Source organism: Camelus ferus, chromosome 11, assembly GCF_009834535.1.
Source record: "Camelus ferus isolate YT-003-E chromosome 11, BCGSAC_Cfer_1.0, whole genome shotgun sequence".
NCBI classification, from domain to species: Eukaryota; Metazoa; Chordata; class Mammalia; order Artiodactyla; family Camelidae; genus Camelus; species Camelus ferus.
In genome coordinates, this window is record NC_045706.1 from 25,448,572 (window position 1) to 25,465,317 (window position 16,746).

The 16,746-nt window shown below is 57.9% G+C and overlaps 1 protein-coding gene and 1 long non-coding RNA gene across 7 annotated transcripts in view; one reads left to right on the forward strand and one right to left on the reverse strand.

The window, feature by feature from the left end:
• Window positions 1-16,746, reverse strand: part of PAX2 (paired box 2) — an 87,116-nt gene that overhangs the window by 69,866 nt on the left and 504 nt on the right. For 3 of the 5 annotated variants that reach the window (XM_032491085.1, XM_032491086.1, XM_032491088.1), the window contains exons 2-5: window positions 16,040-16,163; window positions 5,443-5,553; window positions 1,856-2,024; window positions 907-1,104 (exon numbers count right to left, since the gene is read on the reverse strand). In XM_032491085.1, the coding sequence (XP_032346976.1) occupies window positions 907-1,104; window positions 1,856-2,024; window positions 5,443-5,553; window positions 16,040-16,163 (602 nt within the window). The remainder of the gene's footprint in view (window positions 1-906; window positions 1,105-1,855; window positions 2,025-5,442; window positions 5,554-16,039; window positions 16,164-16,746) is intronic. The other 2 variants (XM_032491087.1, XM_032491089.1) reach the window with 1 other exon arrangement.
• The window catches only part of LOC116667062, a 66,086-nt gene continuing 61,036 nt past the window's right edge, over window positions 11,697-16,746 (forward strand). For both annotated transcript variants that reach the window (XR_004323833.1, XR_004323834.1), the window contains exon 1: window positions 11,697-14,349. This is a non-coding gene — a long non-coding RNA (uncharacterized LOC116667062). The remainder of the gene's footprint in view (window positions 14,350-16,746) is intronic.

Below are 16,746 nucleotides of genomic sequence, written 5' to 3' on the forward strand. Positions count from 1 at the left end.
GATGTGGAAGCTGTCCTGGGCTCCTGAGCCCAAGTTTTTTGTGCTGTACTGGCCACATGTGCACACTTGCCAGGGGTAATCATGGAGTGTGCACATGTTCTCCCAGAGAGCACAGTGGACTAGCTTGGGGATGGGGAGACTGACTATCTTATGCTACTGTATGGCGAGCTGACTCTAGCCTGATTTATCCCCATGTGCCTAAGCCTGTCGTTAGCAGAGACTTAGGTCTGGACATAGGCACCCTAGATGATTGGAGGCATCTCCTAAGGTTCAGCCTCAGGGTCCGGAGTTCTTCCTCCCTATCTGGTGTCCCACTCCTTGCCCAGCTCCTCTCTTTCCTGCCAACTGCTGGCTGGTGGCTGGCATTTGCTCTGCAGGCCTGGATACTGGTGCTAGTAGGCCAGAAATTTGTGCAGAGCTGGCTAGCAAGGCCTGGGCTCCCGGTAGGCCAGCTTTGTGGGAGTTGGCAGGGAGGGCAGGGGAGGCCGGACAGGTGACTGGCCCTGGGAAAGGGAGCATGCCTTTAGAAAGGGAAGTCTGTTTGGAGGTGATGAATAGACACTGGTCATTTTAAAGGCTTCGGCTGTGGGCTGTGATTGTCTCTAGATACCGAGGCGCGTAATCTTGGAGTCTTAATTACCACAAACACTTGGGTTCATTTCCAGGAGGCCGGCGGGAGAAGCCTGGCAGGGAATACCCAATCCTGAGCTGGAGACAGCCCTGTCTGTGTGTCTACCTCTCTGTCTCCGAGGTCCCCTCTCCCTGCCCAAAGGACTTTGGGGCTGGGAGAGGGGAGGAAAGCTGGAGGCTGGAGAAAGAATGGAGACTCTGTGCCGGGAGAAGCGCTGGTGGGCAGGAGCTGGGAGCTGGAGCCCCATTCCCCCATGCCATGCCCGGCATGCTCACCTGTTGATGGAAGAGACGCTGGGCACTGTGTCGTTGTCACAGATGCCTTCTGCCAGGAGCCGGTCCCGGATCTCCCAGGCGAACATAGTTGGGTTCTGTCGCTTGTATTCGGCAATCTTGTCCACCACTTTGGGCGTTGCCACTTTGGGCTTGGAGCCACCAATCACTCCGGGTTTGATGCTGCCTGTCTCGTAGTACCTGCCCCGGGAAGGCCAGCAGGGTCAGCGAGAAGCGAGTGGTGGCAGGGACAGAGGGGCTGCTGACTCCGGAGCTGCTGAGCCACGCTCACACCCAAAGCAGCGTGTCTGCGGCTCAGCGTGTCTGCGGCTCAGCGTGTCTGAGTCCACTTGGCGGAGGATGAAGGGGAGGACAACTGGGATGCTCCTTCTCTCGGGAGGTGGTCATACCAGGGGCTGTGCTCACACCAGGAATAGGCACCCCTGATAGTGGAAGCCTGGTCTTTCATTTGCGAAGTGCAGGAGGAAGAGTACTTGGAGGCTTCCATGCTGACCAGGACCGAGGGACCACCTCCAGCCCTTTCCCACTGAGCACAGAGCTTCTTTTGGAATAGAACAATCCTTCTACCACCCGAGGCTGTTTTTTCTCCTCTCAGGGATCCGTTTTTACTTTCCACCCTATTCCTCCAACCCTTCCTCCCAAAGAGAGGAACCTCCTTTCCCTTTCTGAAGATGGGAATTGGGCTACCTCCTGGTAAGGACCCTGGAGCTGGGCAGGAGCTGGATGGCCCTGCTCCACTCTGGTTCCTGGGGCCCCGGTCACCACCTGAGTGCCCTCTCCAAAGGAGTAGCTCTCCAGATACCCCGAGTCAGGAATCTCCCTCTCCCGCTGGCGACCCAGACTTATAGCCAAGCCCTCAGCTGGAGACCCAGGGCTATCCAGCTGGGGAATGAGACAGGGCATCTCCCAGGGGCAGCTCCGAGGCCCTCACCTGCCCAGGATTTTGCTGACACAGCCGTGGCTGACCCGCAGCTGCCGGGAGATGTCGCAGGGCCGCACACCCTGGTGGGCCAGCTCCACGATGCGCTGCCTCACCACGTCGGGCAGGGGCCTGCCGTTCACAAACACCCCCCCGAGCTGGTTCACACCCCCGTGCCCTGCTGGGGAGAGACAAGAAAAAAACACAACACCCCACACACAGCAGGGACCGGCTATTAGTCAGGGTCCGCGGCCCAGGACGTGTGAAGGGAGCAGGCAGGGCGGAAGGGCATGTTCCCGGAAACGCGGGAGAACGGTGGCCGGTGGCCTGCCGACCACAGTGCGGAGGATTGGGGACTGGAATCCGCGGGGCCGTAGAGACGCGGAAGCGCAGACGCTGGACAGAGGACTGGGAAAGAACGCGGCTCTAAGACCCATGCGACGCCAGGGAGAAAGTGAGGGAAGGAATGGAAAAGCAGGGCGAGAGAAAAAAAGGGAAGGGGAGAGAAAAACAGCAAAGTGGAAATTAATGCCAGCAGGAAAGAGAGAAGAGGAAGGGCCGGGCAGAGGACAGAACCAGCGCGGGGCGGGATCCCGCCTGAGCCGGGCAAGACGGAGATCCCGGAGCGTGCTTGGAGGCGGATGATGTTGGCGTGTTTGGGTCCCGTTGACTGTACATAAGGGCTCCAAACACAGAGAAGGGCAAAGTCCCTAACATCCCCCTTTTTGCTTCCTATCTCTTTCCTTGTATTTATTTTAATTCGAAGTTAGAGTTTTCCTACCCTCTTCCCTGTGTTTTTGTTTTTTGATCAGTTTTTCTTTCCTTTATGTTTTCTACCTTTAGATATTTGGGGAGCCATATTTCCCCTTCGCCTCCCTAGTGTCTAAAGTTCAAAGAAAGGCAAGTGGGGGAGGGAAGACTGAAGAGGCAGGGGCCCAGAGTCTGCTGCGCTCAGAGACAGAGAATCAGTGGAGAGCCTCGCGGTTCAGGTAGCAGCCACAGAACGCAGACTGCTTGGGTTCGCCGGCCTGCCGCGCTGCACCAAGCTTGGGGCCCACGGACTTGCCCAGGATGCATGGTACAGGTCGCCCAAGCTGACTGAGGGCTCACGGGGCACCCTGTGCAGGTAGCCCGAGCCAGCTCTCCCTCTAACCTCTTAGACCTCGGTAGCAACCCAGGAAACCGGGCGGCGAGGGCGTCTGCTCTCTTGGGCAAGATGAAGGTGCTGGGTCACCAACCTCGGAGCCAAGGTGGTCATCGGATACCAGGCCTGAGGGTGCTGCCTGGCGCCCCATTCTCCCTGACTTACAGCAATCTAGAAATCCTGCACCCAGAGCCATCAACCTGCAGCTGCAGTTACTGAGCAATCCAAGAGCAGAGTTCTAACGGCAGAGTCTGACCGGACCGGGCCAGCAACCTGCAGCCCCTGTTCTGCTGGCCTCAGGTGACTTTCGGAGAAAGCGGGGAGATCTGTACCTCGCTCGTTCCTCTCCCATCCCCTCCTAGGGGTACCGAGAATAGAGGCCTGTGGAACGCCTGAGGAGAGGCCTCTGATCTAGAGGCTGGGGGTGGGGGAACCGGAGCCTCTTATTCTACCCCTCATCCATGCTAGTCTCCCTGCCTCTAACCCCACTCCTCACCCCTCCCCTCCCTCCAAACCCGACCATCAATAATTTAGGCCCCGGGAGAACTCGCGTTACCGGTATGAAAAGGCGGCAGCTGCGGGCAGATTAAAGATGAATAATTCAGCCTTCCCGGGCTCGGGGCCTGGCCCCTCGACCCCAATCTAAGGGGTGGGCATGGGAAGGGGGCTCGGCGGGAGTCCAGGGCTCGGACCGAGAGCCGGCGCTGAGTTCCGGCCTGGAATACGCCACTGCCGCCGGCGCCGACTCCGGCTGCGGCTGCTTGCCGGCCAGCCCGCCCTCCTGCCCGCACCTTGGTCTCTCCCTTCCTCCAACCGCCTTCAGCTCGCCTGGCTCCCCTTTGGGTTTCAAAGTGGCACCCAGTAGGCGGCCAGAACTCGGCAGATCCCCCGAGGAATCGGCAAGATAAGAGAATGGGAGCAGAGGCAGCAGGACCAGGAGGTCGGCGGTCTGGGCGAAGACGGCTTGGGACCGGGTTCCACTCTCTCCGAAAAGGAGCCAGGATTTTAGGCTTGGCTCGCGGAAAGCAGCGGCAGCCGGAGGCCCCTGGTTCGGATTTCCTGTGCTTGGAAATTATTTAGGGAAATATATTTTACCCCAGGAGTATGTTTTAAAGCTCCCCTAGATACATGCTAAATATATGCTTAGGGAAAAACACAGCTCTCCCTCCTGGGCTCTCTTGTCCGCAGCACAGATCCAAGTCAGGTCTAAAAAGTTTCCCTGTGAAAAGTTACAAATCATGCTTAATTATTAATCCACAGAGGAGGAGAAGTTTTCTATTTAGAATCTATTTGTCTAAAAAGAAAGCCTTCAAAAAACTCTGGATTGTTTTCCAAGGTAAAGACATATGACAAGAATTAGATAAATTCAAATTTCATCAAAATAATTCTCTTTTCGTATTTTTTCATTTATTTTCTCCCCTTCTCTTTTTTCCTGTAACATCCTTTCTCTTTTCTGGCTTTTCTTTCCTTCCCCTTGATTGATTTCTCTCTTTTCCCCCTAGCTTTGGCATTTGCCTTCCTTTTGTTCTTCCGCCCTCCTTTTCTCTCTCTTTTCCTACCCCCCTGGCCAGGTTACTGGCTGGACTATCCTTACCAGGGAGTGGGAGGCAGGCAAGGAGCCTCCAGAACTAGAAGCAGAGCTTTGCTCTGCTCAGGGACCACCTGGAAGGCTCCTCTACACGATCTATCGCTGACTTCGACTTCTCCTTGGAACCCCTCTTTGTTTTTAGAGCATCTCCCAGGGAGAGGCAGAGAGATGACCACCATGTACTGCCAATCTCAGACTTCCAACTCCAGAAATGGGCAAGGAGAAGGAAGGGAAGTAGGAAAGAAAAGAAGAGGAATGATTTCAAACCATCCCACAAGAAGCTTCGGCTGGGCTGGCAGGGCCGGGAGATGCTGGGAGCAGAGGGTCAGAAGGGGGCACACCACCCCCACACTCTTCTGCCTGATTGTCCTGACACTGAGGCTGTCCCTGCTAGGAGTTTCCTCCTGGACAACCACATTCTGAGTTTGAGAAAGGTAGAGATGAGGGGGGGGGGGCAAACAGAAAGAGAGAGAAAACACGACACAAAACACTGAAAGCTGCCTGCCCATTAGCCCCCCAGCCCTAGGCAAGAGGGTTGCCAGGGAGTAGGGTGGCTGGAGCCAGGGTCAGGGGCTGTGGAACCACAAACTAAGAAGAAGCAGGTGGAAGGAAGAAAGGTGATGGGCACCAGGGAAGGTAGGAAGGCAGTAGAAAAAGTATGGGTGACAGAAGGCAGAAGAAAGAGGAACTGGGGGCTTTAGAAAAACTAGGAAATGAAGGAAAGAGGAAGAACGAAAGGGGGGACCAGGATAAGCGAGGGTGGCCTCCAAGATGGGACATGAGTGCTAGGGGCCAGGACCAGGCTGGGAAAGGACAGGTGGGACAGGGAGCCCCGAGCCGGGACAGGAGCCGGGCGCCGGTACTCACGGTGCATCGCGGAGAAGGGGTCTGCTTTGCAGTGCATATCCATGGGGAGGCAGAGGAGCGGGAGCAGCGCGGCCGCCGCCGCCGTGTCGCCTCTCAAACTCAACTTCAGGACTTGAGGAGAAAAGGGAGGGACGGTGGGGGGGGGGTGAGTGGGCGCCCGTCTGCGGCGGGGTGCTCTGGGGCGGGGGGCGCCGCGCTGCACTCCCCGCGGGGACTCCTCCCGGGCCGGCCGGAGCTTGCAACCGCAGCGGCCGCAACTTCCCACCGTCGGGGCGCGGGGCTGGGCGGTCAGCAGAACGGCCCCGGGGCGGCAGGCCGGGCCGGGGGGACCTGGGGGCGCATGGCTCGCGCGGCAGCTGCGGCCAGAGCTGAGGCTGGGCGGGTGAGGCGGCTCGCTCAGTTCCCCTGGAACCCGGTCATCCAGAGGCGGCGGCCGGAGAAGCCGAGGAGCAGGGCGGCCCGAGGGCGCCGGGCAGGGGGCCGGGCCGCTCCAAGTGCCAGTGAGTTGTCGAAGTTGGCCAAGAAGTAGCAATCCTCGGGATGTCCGAGCGGGCGCCTTCAGGAGGGGAGAGCGCGAGCTGGGCCCCCGCCCCAGGAAAAGGCAAGCGCGCGCCGCCGCGGCCGAAGGGCCGGGATGGAGGGAGGGAGCCGAGCGACGCTGGTAGCACTGGACTGGCCCCAGGTGGGTTGCGTTTGCGAGAAGACTCGGCCGGAGACTGGAGCTTTGGCTCCCGGTGTGTGTCTCTCAAAAAGCTGCAAAGCCCCCCTCCAGACCCCCTCCCCCTCCCCTCGCTGGGAGATGGATGACTTGTCAGACAAAGGCAATAGATTCCACCACTCTGTGATTCGCCAGCGCCGGAGCCCCGAGCTTCGGCGAGGAGGGCCCCGCGCCTGTCACTCCGGTGCCGGCGAGGGGAGGGCAAGGGAGGGGGAAACGGGAGGGAGGGAGCAGCCTGCGAAGGAAGAGGGAGGGAGGGGAGCGGGCCAGGGGGAGGGGGAAGGGGAGCCCGGGATTAAAACTACACTGAGAAACGAAACTTGCTGATAAGATAAACGTTAGATAAGGATAAAGAGCGGCCAGTCTAATGAATATTCAGGCAACGACAGAGGGCCGCGGAGCGCGCCACGCTCGGAAGACGGCTCGCAGACGCAACTCACCCAGCCCTGCCATCCACCGGCCAGTGCTCGCAAGAGCCATGGGGTCCTGAGCTCCGTCCGCATCCCTAGTCCTATTCACCTCCCCCCCCCCCCCCCAGCTCTGAGTTCCCTTCCGTTCCTCCTGGTTCTTCCTTCCTCTCTCTGGTCCTTCTCTTTCGCCTTTCCCTCTTGAGGTACCTCCCCAACCACGCACCCCCAATTCTCATTCCGGGGCAAAGTGCCCGGCAGTTTGTCCTCTCCCGTCCCACGCGCGGCTGCGCGCAGGGCTTCCCTTGTCCCCTTGCCTTACGGGGTCTAGACAGCCCAGAGCGCTCGGATTAGTAGCGAGCTGGAGACCTCCAGCGGGGACCCACCTGCCTCAGTGGGACCCAGGCGACCGTGGGAGAGCCCTGGGACTTGGCTTCTGGACCCTTGGGTGGCCAGGGAGGGGAGCTTGGGGAGACAGTGCAGAACGACTGGTCGCTGGAGACTGAGGCTTGGTTCCCTCTCCCCGGCTGGGGAGAAGAAGCTGCGAACGAGGCTGAGCGCCGCCCGCTGCCAGCTCGGCGGATCCGGAGCTAGTGCAGAAGGCGCAGCGCGCTCGGCCCGGCCTCGCTCCTGCCGGAGCCGCTGGCCCAGCCTCCGCAGCCGTCATCCGCACTCGCTCCCTTGCTCGCTCAGGTCCGTTCGCACGCACCAGGCAGGAGAAGCCCTTTGTCTCCTAACTGGTTAAGTACAGAATATCCGGGAGATCTTTATGAAATATTTTCCCTTGTCTCATAAATCATCTTGGCACTTCAGCTGATGTTTTAACTCTCTCTCCCTCCTTTGCTCCCTCCCCCGCTTTCTGGGTCTGCGAAAGGGCGGCGCAGGGAAGCCCGCGCTGCACTCTTGCCGCCTGGACTCGAGGCGACTCTGTCCTCTGCCTGCCCACCCTGGCGCCCGCAGAAGCGCCGCGGACTCGCGCCACTGTTCTGGCCGGAGCCCAGGCGACAGCTAGGTAGGGGGCCGAACCGGCCTGACTCAGCCAGGAGGAAAGTCCTACTGGGCCTCTTGCACCCAGGTTTTCAGAGCGCCCTTCATCTTCGGGCGGGGCTCAGGGCTGGCTCAGCCTGACGGGGTTCTGAGCCTCCCACTCCTTAGGGAGCCGGGTATGCTGGGATCCTAGCATTTGCCCTTCTTCATGGAGCTTCCAGAGCCCGACCCATTTAATCCACCTGCAGAGTAACTTCTGGGAGTAAAAATTCGCTCCCAGCCTGTCCCCTCCCTCCCTCCCAACCTCCACCCCTACTTCCCTTGGACGTTAAAGCTGGCTCCCTTGGGCTGGAGGTGGAAGGCGCAGGGTCCAGCCCCAAAGGTCAGTCTCTTCATTTCGAGACCTGCAGATGGCGCTCCTGGGTTTGCTTTGGCCTCACAACCCCACGAACACGCATTAACTTGGTGTGGGGGGTGAAAAAAGGAAACTGAGTTCAGGCAGCCTGAAGCGAAAGGCTCCTGGGCTTGAGAGCAAGGGCCTCTCATGTGGTATTAGCTGGTACAGCCTTGGGCTCCTTTCAGGGAGGTAAATTAACCCAGAACTGGGGAGAGAGGGTGGCATATAGGAAGGGTCCTTACTGAGAAGAGTTCAGAACTAAAGGAGTTCTTTGCCCCAGGTCTCCCAGTGTAACTCTAGGAAGTTGTCTTAGGGAGTCTGAACTCTTGGACACATCCACACAAAGACTCAGATTTTTCTAGAACCAGCTAGACATATTCTTAGGTTACACACACTATGAGGAAGTGTGAGTGCAGACAACAGGCATTTTTTCACATCAGGCAAGAGGGGTTTCATGTTTTGTAAAGAAGGGGACTTAATGCACAAAGTGTGCTGGAAGTGCACTCACACACCTACACGTCACACGGACCTCCTGAGGAGTGAAGACCCTTCCATGATAGTCCACTTCCCAGGCAGACCCTGAGACTCCAGCACCCTACGCCCCCTGCTCCTAACACACTCTTTCCAGCACTGCACTAGCTGGACATTCACCCTCCACCAAGCCAGCTCCTGGCAGCTTCCTCCTTGGCACCAGCCTATTGGTGGATCTAGAAGGTCAAAAGGCAATGCTCCCTGATGATTAGAAATCCCTTTAGCCTTCTCCCAGGGCTCCATAGTGAAGGTCTGGAGTACAGATTTCTCTCCAGAGGCGCTGGCCTCTCCCTCTGATGCTCCCTTTCCTGTTCTTCCCTTTCTTCTATAGTCTTCGTAGAGGAGAAAAAAAGCCAGAAGGGAAAAAAGGGAAGAAGAAAGAAGAGGAAAGAGGAAAAGAAAGAGAAAGAAAGAAAACAACCCAACCCCAAACACAACCCGGGCTCCGACCTGTCAGGGTTCGTTGCTTTTCCCGTCTGCCTCTAAATGAACCTTTTCTCTCTGGTGTTTTCAAAGCGGCCCTTCCACCCCCCCCCCCCAACCTAGGGGCATTTACACTTCAAACAAGGCGCCCGCCTCCCTGCGGAAATTTAAAGGCAAATAAACTTTTGGGGAGTTGCTCTGATACCCATCTCGGGATTTGCTTCATTAGCCGCCTCTGTGCATCTGATCTGCCCAATAAATCTTCCTTGTGGATCTCCGTTCCTTCGCCGTCTCCTCTCCCTTCCCTGCCAGGCTCGCCTAGCGCTCAGCACCCCCGCCCTTGCCTCCTTCCTTGGTGCTGAGCTCCCGCGCCGCCTGGCTCTCTGGAGGTCCCAGGCCAGTTCTGCTCAGTGTAGTTGTCTGAGAGGTGGTGGTCCCAGTTGAACAGCCCTCTCCTCCCCCACAGTATACATACGCTAAGGTGCCCCAAACCAAGCCAAGCATGACAAGCACCCTGAAATCCCAGATACATTTATGGGCAGATTGTGCATGAAGTGATGTGCTCGGTAACCCCTGTCCACCGCCCCTAATTGCACCTTCTCCCTGCATGACCCTTCTGCTCCTTTTCTGGTTTCCCATTCCCTGGCCCAGCTCTTTCTGCTTGGACAAGGAAAGGCAGAGGCTTGGCTGCCTCGCCTTTGCATGCAGGGCTCTGACCTGGGGCCCAGGAGCCTGACCTCAAGCAGTTTGGGAAGGAGGCTGGGCCTGTGGGGGGACTGCTGGCAGGGGCCCCGGGGACCATCCCACTCTTTCCCCTCCCCCATGGCCTGGACCAACCTTCCTCCTTCCACCTCCTGGGGAGCAGTGAGGGGAGCCAGGGAGGAGGCTCTGAGGGAAGGGATTAGAAATTCCGAAATTAAATGTATCTCCCTAGGAAATACTCCCCACAGCGCGGACCAAATTAAACGCATTAAAGTTCGGGGGGTGGGGAGCTGTTTAGAACCAAGGATGGGGGGGAACTAGTCCAAAGGGAAGAAAAGCTGAAATGGAGACGGGAAGATAGGAGGGTAGAGCAGAGCAGCAGCTCCGCAGCCAAGCTCCTCTTCTGAACTATTCCCAGTTTTGGAAGTCATCACTACCACAAAAAAAGAGAAAGAAAAGAAAACAGAAGTTTGCCTGACAATTCAAGTCTGGGACAGCCATGGCCCACTTGCCCCCAGGGTCCCCATGCACACCCCTGGGCGCATCCTCTCCAAGATCAGATCCTAAGCAGCTGGCGCCCGCACTCCGGCCCCCTCTCCAGCTCGGCCTGACCGGCTCCGGCCGGGCCCTTTCCCCTCCTCCTCCCCATTCTCTCCCCGCCCCTCCCCCTTCCTAGCCCTCTGGTCACGTTGGAGGATGGTTTTTTTTTTTTTTTTTTTTGGAAGAGCTTCTGGTACAATATGGAGCACCATGGGCTGCAATTTCACACTCCACGGCACATTCCCCCTAAAGCTACTTTCTTTTTTTTTTTTTTATGTAAGACCCCCTAATTTCTGCTTCCTCGCTCCCTCCCTTGCTCCCTCCCTCCCTCCTGCTCTCACTCTTCTTTTCCTGCTTTTGTTCCCAATATTTGGGCTCCCCGCGTGAAGCCCGGGGGGCCTGACTCCCAGCTGGCCCCGCCCGCTCTGTCTGTTGGTCCTGTGGAGGCCGGCGCACGTGCTGCGCCTTTATCCTCCCTGGCCCCACCCCCCTTTAACCCAGCTTCTCCTCACAAGAGGTCCTAGCAACCCGCCGGCCCTTCGCAGCCCCTTTGAGGGGAAACGACAATGCAAGCCACTTGGCCACCAAAGCGGCCTCTTAGTGACACGGGCCTGCCAGGTGGCTGTCACCGGTAGGCCGCCCAACTGGGGAGCTGAAAAAAATTGTCAAGCCAGGAAAAATTGGGCCAGCAAATCTATAGGGTAGCGGTGGAGGGCTCTGTCCAACAGAGAACAAGCTAGGGGGAGGTGGGGGGACAAGAGACCCAGTGAGGTCCTGGAACTCCTGGCTCAGACCTGAACACACAGCCTGCCCCCCGACATTTTATGGACTTCTGTACAGCTAAAGGGGCCACTCACCCCAAAGCCCAGGGAAGGAGCAATAACTATCACATGCTCAGTCCCTTTGCCTCTTTGAGCCTCAGTTTTCTTACCTGTAAAATAGGGATAATTACATTTGTCTTGCCTCTCCACGGAGCTAGCCAATAGGAAAGCATTTTTAAAAAACCCAACATTTCTATAGCAGATTAAGGAATAAGTGCCTAGCTTTTTGAACCCTTAACCTTCCACAAAGAAGGAAGGGAGGGTTTGGGGTGCTTGGGAAGGACAGGGGTTGGTGTTTTCCATCCAACTTGTAGGGAAGTTACCTTCCCTGTAAAGGTGACGAGGATTCTTAACCGCCTTCCTTCCTATATTCCTCCCTTTCAAACTTTTTTCTTTCTATTGACTATACCACACCCTGTCCATGTTCATCACTCTGCTTTCTGTCTCTCTTGCCTGCCACTCTTCCATTCCCACTCCTTCCTGTGCCCCTTGCCCACTGCACCTCCCCAACTGTCAGGGTATCAGTTAAATACTACCCCTGCCCCCACCCCACCAACAGCCGGGTTAATTGTGGCCTCCAGCATGGTCCCCTTCCGGCAAGCTGGCCAAAGCCGTTGGGAGGAGCTGGCCCATTGGCAGAGACTTCGGGAAGGAAATCCTGTCCAGCCGGGTTCCAAACAAAGAAAGCTGGTCCTCCCAGAACCAGCAGTCAACCTGTCAAAGTCAGAACAGAGATGAGATGGTGGGGAGAGGCCTGAACAAGGGGAGGTGAGGAAGAGAGGAGAGAGTAGGAAAAGAAAGGGATGTGAAAGGGGTGCTGAGGGACCAGAGAAGGCACCTGTTTCTGAAAAGCCTGAAGAGGCTGGTTTGGGCGAAGCTGACTCCCCTACCTAGCCAACGGTCCCTTCCTTTCTTCCCCAAGGGTGAGAGTCCCAATGAGACTGAGGGTCCGTGGCGAGTAATGATTAACCCTCTTCTCAGCCAGGCCCTGAGCCCTCAGCCTGACCTGGCTGGTGGGGGGAAAGAGTGCCAGCGGGCCTCGGACGTCCCCACCGCTACTCTCCACCAACAGGGCGACGAAGGGGGCTGCGGAGAAAAGGGACAGGCGGTAGCAAGGGGCAGCCGAAAGGGAACGGAGTGCAGGGCAGGGGGAGAGCAACTTCAGATACCGGGCAGACCAGGCGAAATAAAATAGCCACCGCCAATGTACAGGGAAAGGAAGGGGCCAACCGTGGGCGAGGGCGCGCGGCTCCGCGGAGCTGAGGAATAGTTGGAAGGGGGCGGGAGAGCCCCGGTAGGCTGAGTTTTCCCGGAGTTGCGAGCAAGCATCAAATCTACTCTCTCGGATCCGTCCGCGGCGCGCCCGCCCTCCCTGCCTCCTCTCCCAGCTGCTGCGCGGATGTGAGGAGCAGGCTGAGAACGCGCCAGAGCCGGGAGCGGGTAAGGCAGGGGAAGCCCCGCCAGCCAAACAGGGAAGCTAGGGGCAGGGCCGCCCAGGCAGGGGATATAGGCTGCTCGGCGCGGAGAAGTGGCTGGAGACAAAGGACCGGAGTGGAGGGGAGAGGGGATCACGGGGGAGAGGCCTGGTGAGATAGGAAGAGAACCACGGAAAGGGGGTCTCTCTGGGACCGGCCGAGGTTCGTCTACTCCTGCCGCCTCCACCCACCCCAGCCTGGAGCCGGGACGTCCCGGGGGCTCACTCTCGATTGGGTTCCAGGCCAAAGGGCCTGCGGCCTGCGATCGGGGCAGGGGAATGTTGCTGTGGCTATGGGGGTCGTGTGTATGTTTGTGTGTGCGGCGGGGGGATGCGCGCGTGTGGGGCGCGACAAGGTTCAGGCAGGCGGGGGAGGAGCGGGGAGGGGAGGGTCTTCGTTGCTGGGTTAGACCCCTGCCCTAGGCGGCTGCAAGCCTCCGCCCTCCACCCTCCGCGGTCCAGAGCTGTCCATCCCTCGAACTTGAAAGAAAAGGGCTGAACCAAATCCCTTAAGGAGTCAGGGCATGGGCTCTTTATGGAAAAAGTGCTTTGGTTTGAAACTTAAAGGGTTACCGCATCCAGGATTATTTCTTAATTTTCTGCAACTGTTCCTGAGGGGAGGGGGGAGATGCAAAGTAAATCTCGGACACAAAAAAAGCCCGCGTCCCAGTGGTTCGTTCACCTATGTCTGGACGGGCTGACCGTCACGTCTAGACCCGCGGATAACGAATATAGTGAAGAAACTTACTAATGAAGGGAGGAAGCCTCTTTCAATTTCTAAATCAATTAAAGAGAATTTCTGATGTGTCTCCTTGGGGGCTGAATGCCTCTTGGTGAAGGGATCATGTGAGTGTGAGTGTTGTGAAGGCATGTTAAGATGTGTGTGAGTAGAGTGGAGTGGGTGTCTAGGCAAACAGCTGTGTCCCAGGCAGGGCTGAGACAGGAGCTCAGGACCCATATCCAGCACCTCCCCCTCCTCCCTCTGCCTTCGGCTGAGGCTGCACCGAGGCCAAGGCCTCGGCAGCCTCTTCCAGTGGGGCGGCCAATCAATCCTGCAGGTCAACACAGCAATTAATAACGGGGTGAGGAGGCCTGGCAAGAGAGGGCGGGGATGCATCCGGCTGTGTCTCCCCCAGGCCCTGAGGGCCCGGTGGCAGGACCAGGGAGTGGGAGGGGTCTCTGAGGGCAGAAAGATCCCTGGGAACTCAGTGTGGGCCCAAGGCCCCAAGAGGGAGAGGCAGGGGACCAGCGACAGGGAGCTAGAGAACCAACTGGGGCAGGGCAGCCCCAGTAAAAGGAAAGGCATCAAATAAAAGGCTTATTTTTACGGTTCTGGAAGTAGAGGTGTCGATGGCCAAAGACCACAATTGACCTGGCAGCCGATTTTCTCCCCTTACCTCTCCCTTGGTTTTTTCCTGATGGTATTCGCTGTTCCCGAGCAGGCTCAGCGAGACTAAATAAACCCGCATCCTTCGCAAACCCGGCTCCCGCAGTTGCGCCAGGGCGTCGGCCAGGCACGCTCGATCGAGCGCGTGTCATTGTCATTTTGAACTAGCCAGATGGGGCTACAAGGGGCGTAGGGGCCCTCTGGGGGACAAGGAGTCCCGAGGGAGCTGAGCCCTTGCCAGAAGTGTATAAGAGGTGAGGGCCGAGGAACCGGAGTGACCGGTGGAAAGAGAGAGAGAAGGCGATTCGGAAGGGAACAGAGGTTTCCTTCTCTCAGACCCAGCCCTGCCTCCTGCCCAGTTCGGCAGCTCCTCCCCACCCTTCCCCATGCCAGTCCTGGCGGGAATGTGAGTCCCGCTCCGGCAAAAGCGGGAAAAGGAAAGAAAGGAGGGCGGTGCGAAGCTGGTGCTCCCGGCCGCTCGGCCACGCGCGTGGGAGAGAGGCTCCCTGGGCAGACGCAGGTAGGCGCAGGCGCCCCTGGGTAAGCTCCCTCGTCCCTCGTGGAGTATCCCGGACGCCAAGAAACTTGGGAAGACGGCCCTGGGAGGTGCTCAATGATGCCCCCCACCGCTCTGTCTTGTCCTTCCTGAGGCGCTGGGGAGAGGGCCTGGCTGCTTCTTCCCAGAGATTTGCGGGGACTGGGAACTAGGTCCACACACCTCAGGCCTGAAAGGCAATGAGAGCCGCCTTCCAAGAGAGAAAATGGAAAAGTGGGAGTGTCGGGGGCCTGAACAGACAGGACTGGGAAGGAAGGAGGGGTGAGGGTAGCAGGCGGCTGGAGGCAAAATAAAAAGATTCAGACAGAGTGAAGGAGAGAGAAGCCCTGTGCTGGAGAGGAAGAAAGGGGGAGAGAGTTTCCCAGGAAGGCCCAGCCATTAGGTCTGTCCTTGGGCTGCATATTTATACGGTCGAGGGGGTGCACAGATGGGCTCTCAATTGAATTCCATCTTCAACACCATCAGAGATTGATTTTGTACTCGCTTTTAATTTTGCCATAATTAATTAGATCATTACAACTGTTTGCTATTGATCTCCCTACTTAAACCTCTGGTACGGAGGGGTGGCCCAGAGCCCTAAAAGCCCAGGAGGCCACAGTAGACACTCCTGGGGGCCCAGGTTCCCCATTAAGGACTAGGCCCCCCAAAGGGGAATGGAGATAGCCCAGGGACTAGGCAAAGAAACTATGGGAAGGGCAATGGTGATGGTGGAAACTGGATTATCAGCTGAAAGAACTAGAACCTGAGCTGCTATGGGATGGAGGTGGGGAAGGAAGGTGATTTGGGGAAAGAGAAGAGTGAGGTGAAAAGGGCCTGGAGTTAGTCCCTGACCTGCGGAATTATTTGAAAAAACTTAGAAACCTGATCCAAACCTCTCCTTCCTCAACAATCCAAAACTAAACTTGGGTCCCTGGTTTCCCACCCCAGCACTACACCGGGACACCTAGTGGGCAGATAGCGGAGTTGTTAGGCCTGGAGTCTGGGGGTGGTGGAGAAAAGAGAGAGCAGCTTTCCACTTCCTTAGCCCTTTGGATAAGGAGCTTCAGATTGTCCTCCTCACTGGGGTCCCCTGGGGCCAGCCACCGCTCCCCTTGCCCCAGGCCTCCCTTGAGTTGTTTATTTTGGGAGCAGCCTTCTCTCCACACACATTAGGCACATCTACACCAGTGCTTTCCCTTTGGTTCACACTCAAATACGGAAGACCCTCACACATGTGCACACAGACATGTGCACACACTATGTCCCCACCCACTAGCACACACGCACAGGCACCCACACTCCATTCCCGCTAGAAACTAAGGCCTTCTCAGTGCTCCCAACTTAAAGGAAGTTGTGCAAAATATTTCTTCACTGAGGGAAAGTGGAAAGATACAGTCCTAAACGCACAGCAGAAAGGAAACACCAGGTTCGGCAAAGAGACCAGGGGAAGTTGTAAAACTCTCGTTTTCAGGGTGGAAAGTTTTTAGTAGATTTAGAGGACACTAGGAGGGAAGGACTGGAGGCCCCAGCGGTGAGAAGAGGCCACAGAGCCCCAGTCCCTAGCCATTAGAGTGGCCCCACCCAGGCAGGCACAGAAAGAAAGGAGTGGAGTCCCTTGGCTTGGCCATCTCCATCCATCTCGGTCACCCCCCACTCTGGTCCTCCCCGCTCTTACCTGCCTGGCCGGCGCGCTGTTCCATGCTCTGCTCCTCGCCGCTGCAGTTTGGGCCTGGGTCTCGCTTCTCCGCTCCTCCGCGGCCCGACAGCGCGTCTCGCCTTGGCTGCGGCCGCCCGGAGATCTGGACGCAGCCACCCAAGACCGAGAGGCTCAGATAACCCGGGCTGCCCGCCGCCTCGGCTGTGCGCTCGGCTCGCGCCCGCGCTCACCCCGCCACCCGCGCCGAGTCTCAGCTACGCGCCCGGGAGCCCCAGGCTCTCCGCCCCGCGCACACGCGCGCACACGCACCCCGCCGGCCCCTAGCCCGCCGCAGGCAAGCAGCCGCCGCGCTGCCGCAGGCACCCGAAGACCGAATCCCCAGCCTCAACGCCGGCACACCCTCTCACCCCACCCCCTCTTCTTCGCTGTCACTCGTTCCCCGTCAGTCGACAGCCTTGCACGCAGGGGCGCCTTCACTGTCATGCACTCCCCAACTTTGTGCGGCTCCCCTTCCCCACGGCTGTCAGTGCTCGCCCCATCCTACTTTCTCCACCAGCAGGCTCCACAGCCTACCACACACCCCTCAGGTCTCCACCCCAGTTTCCAAGATTCCTACAGTCGCACCCCAACTTCCTCTGGACATATAGTCACTCCCTATCACCAATACATTATGAAAATGCTCACTAAATCCCTCACAAGCCTCCCCTGCTCTGAATGAATTCTCT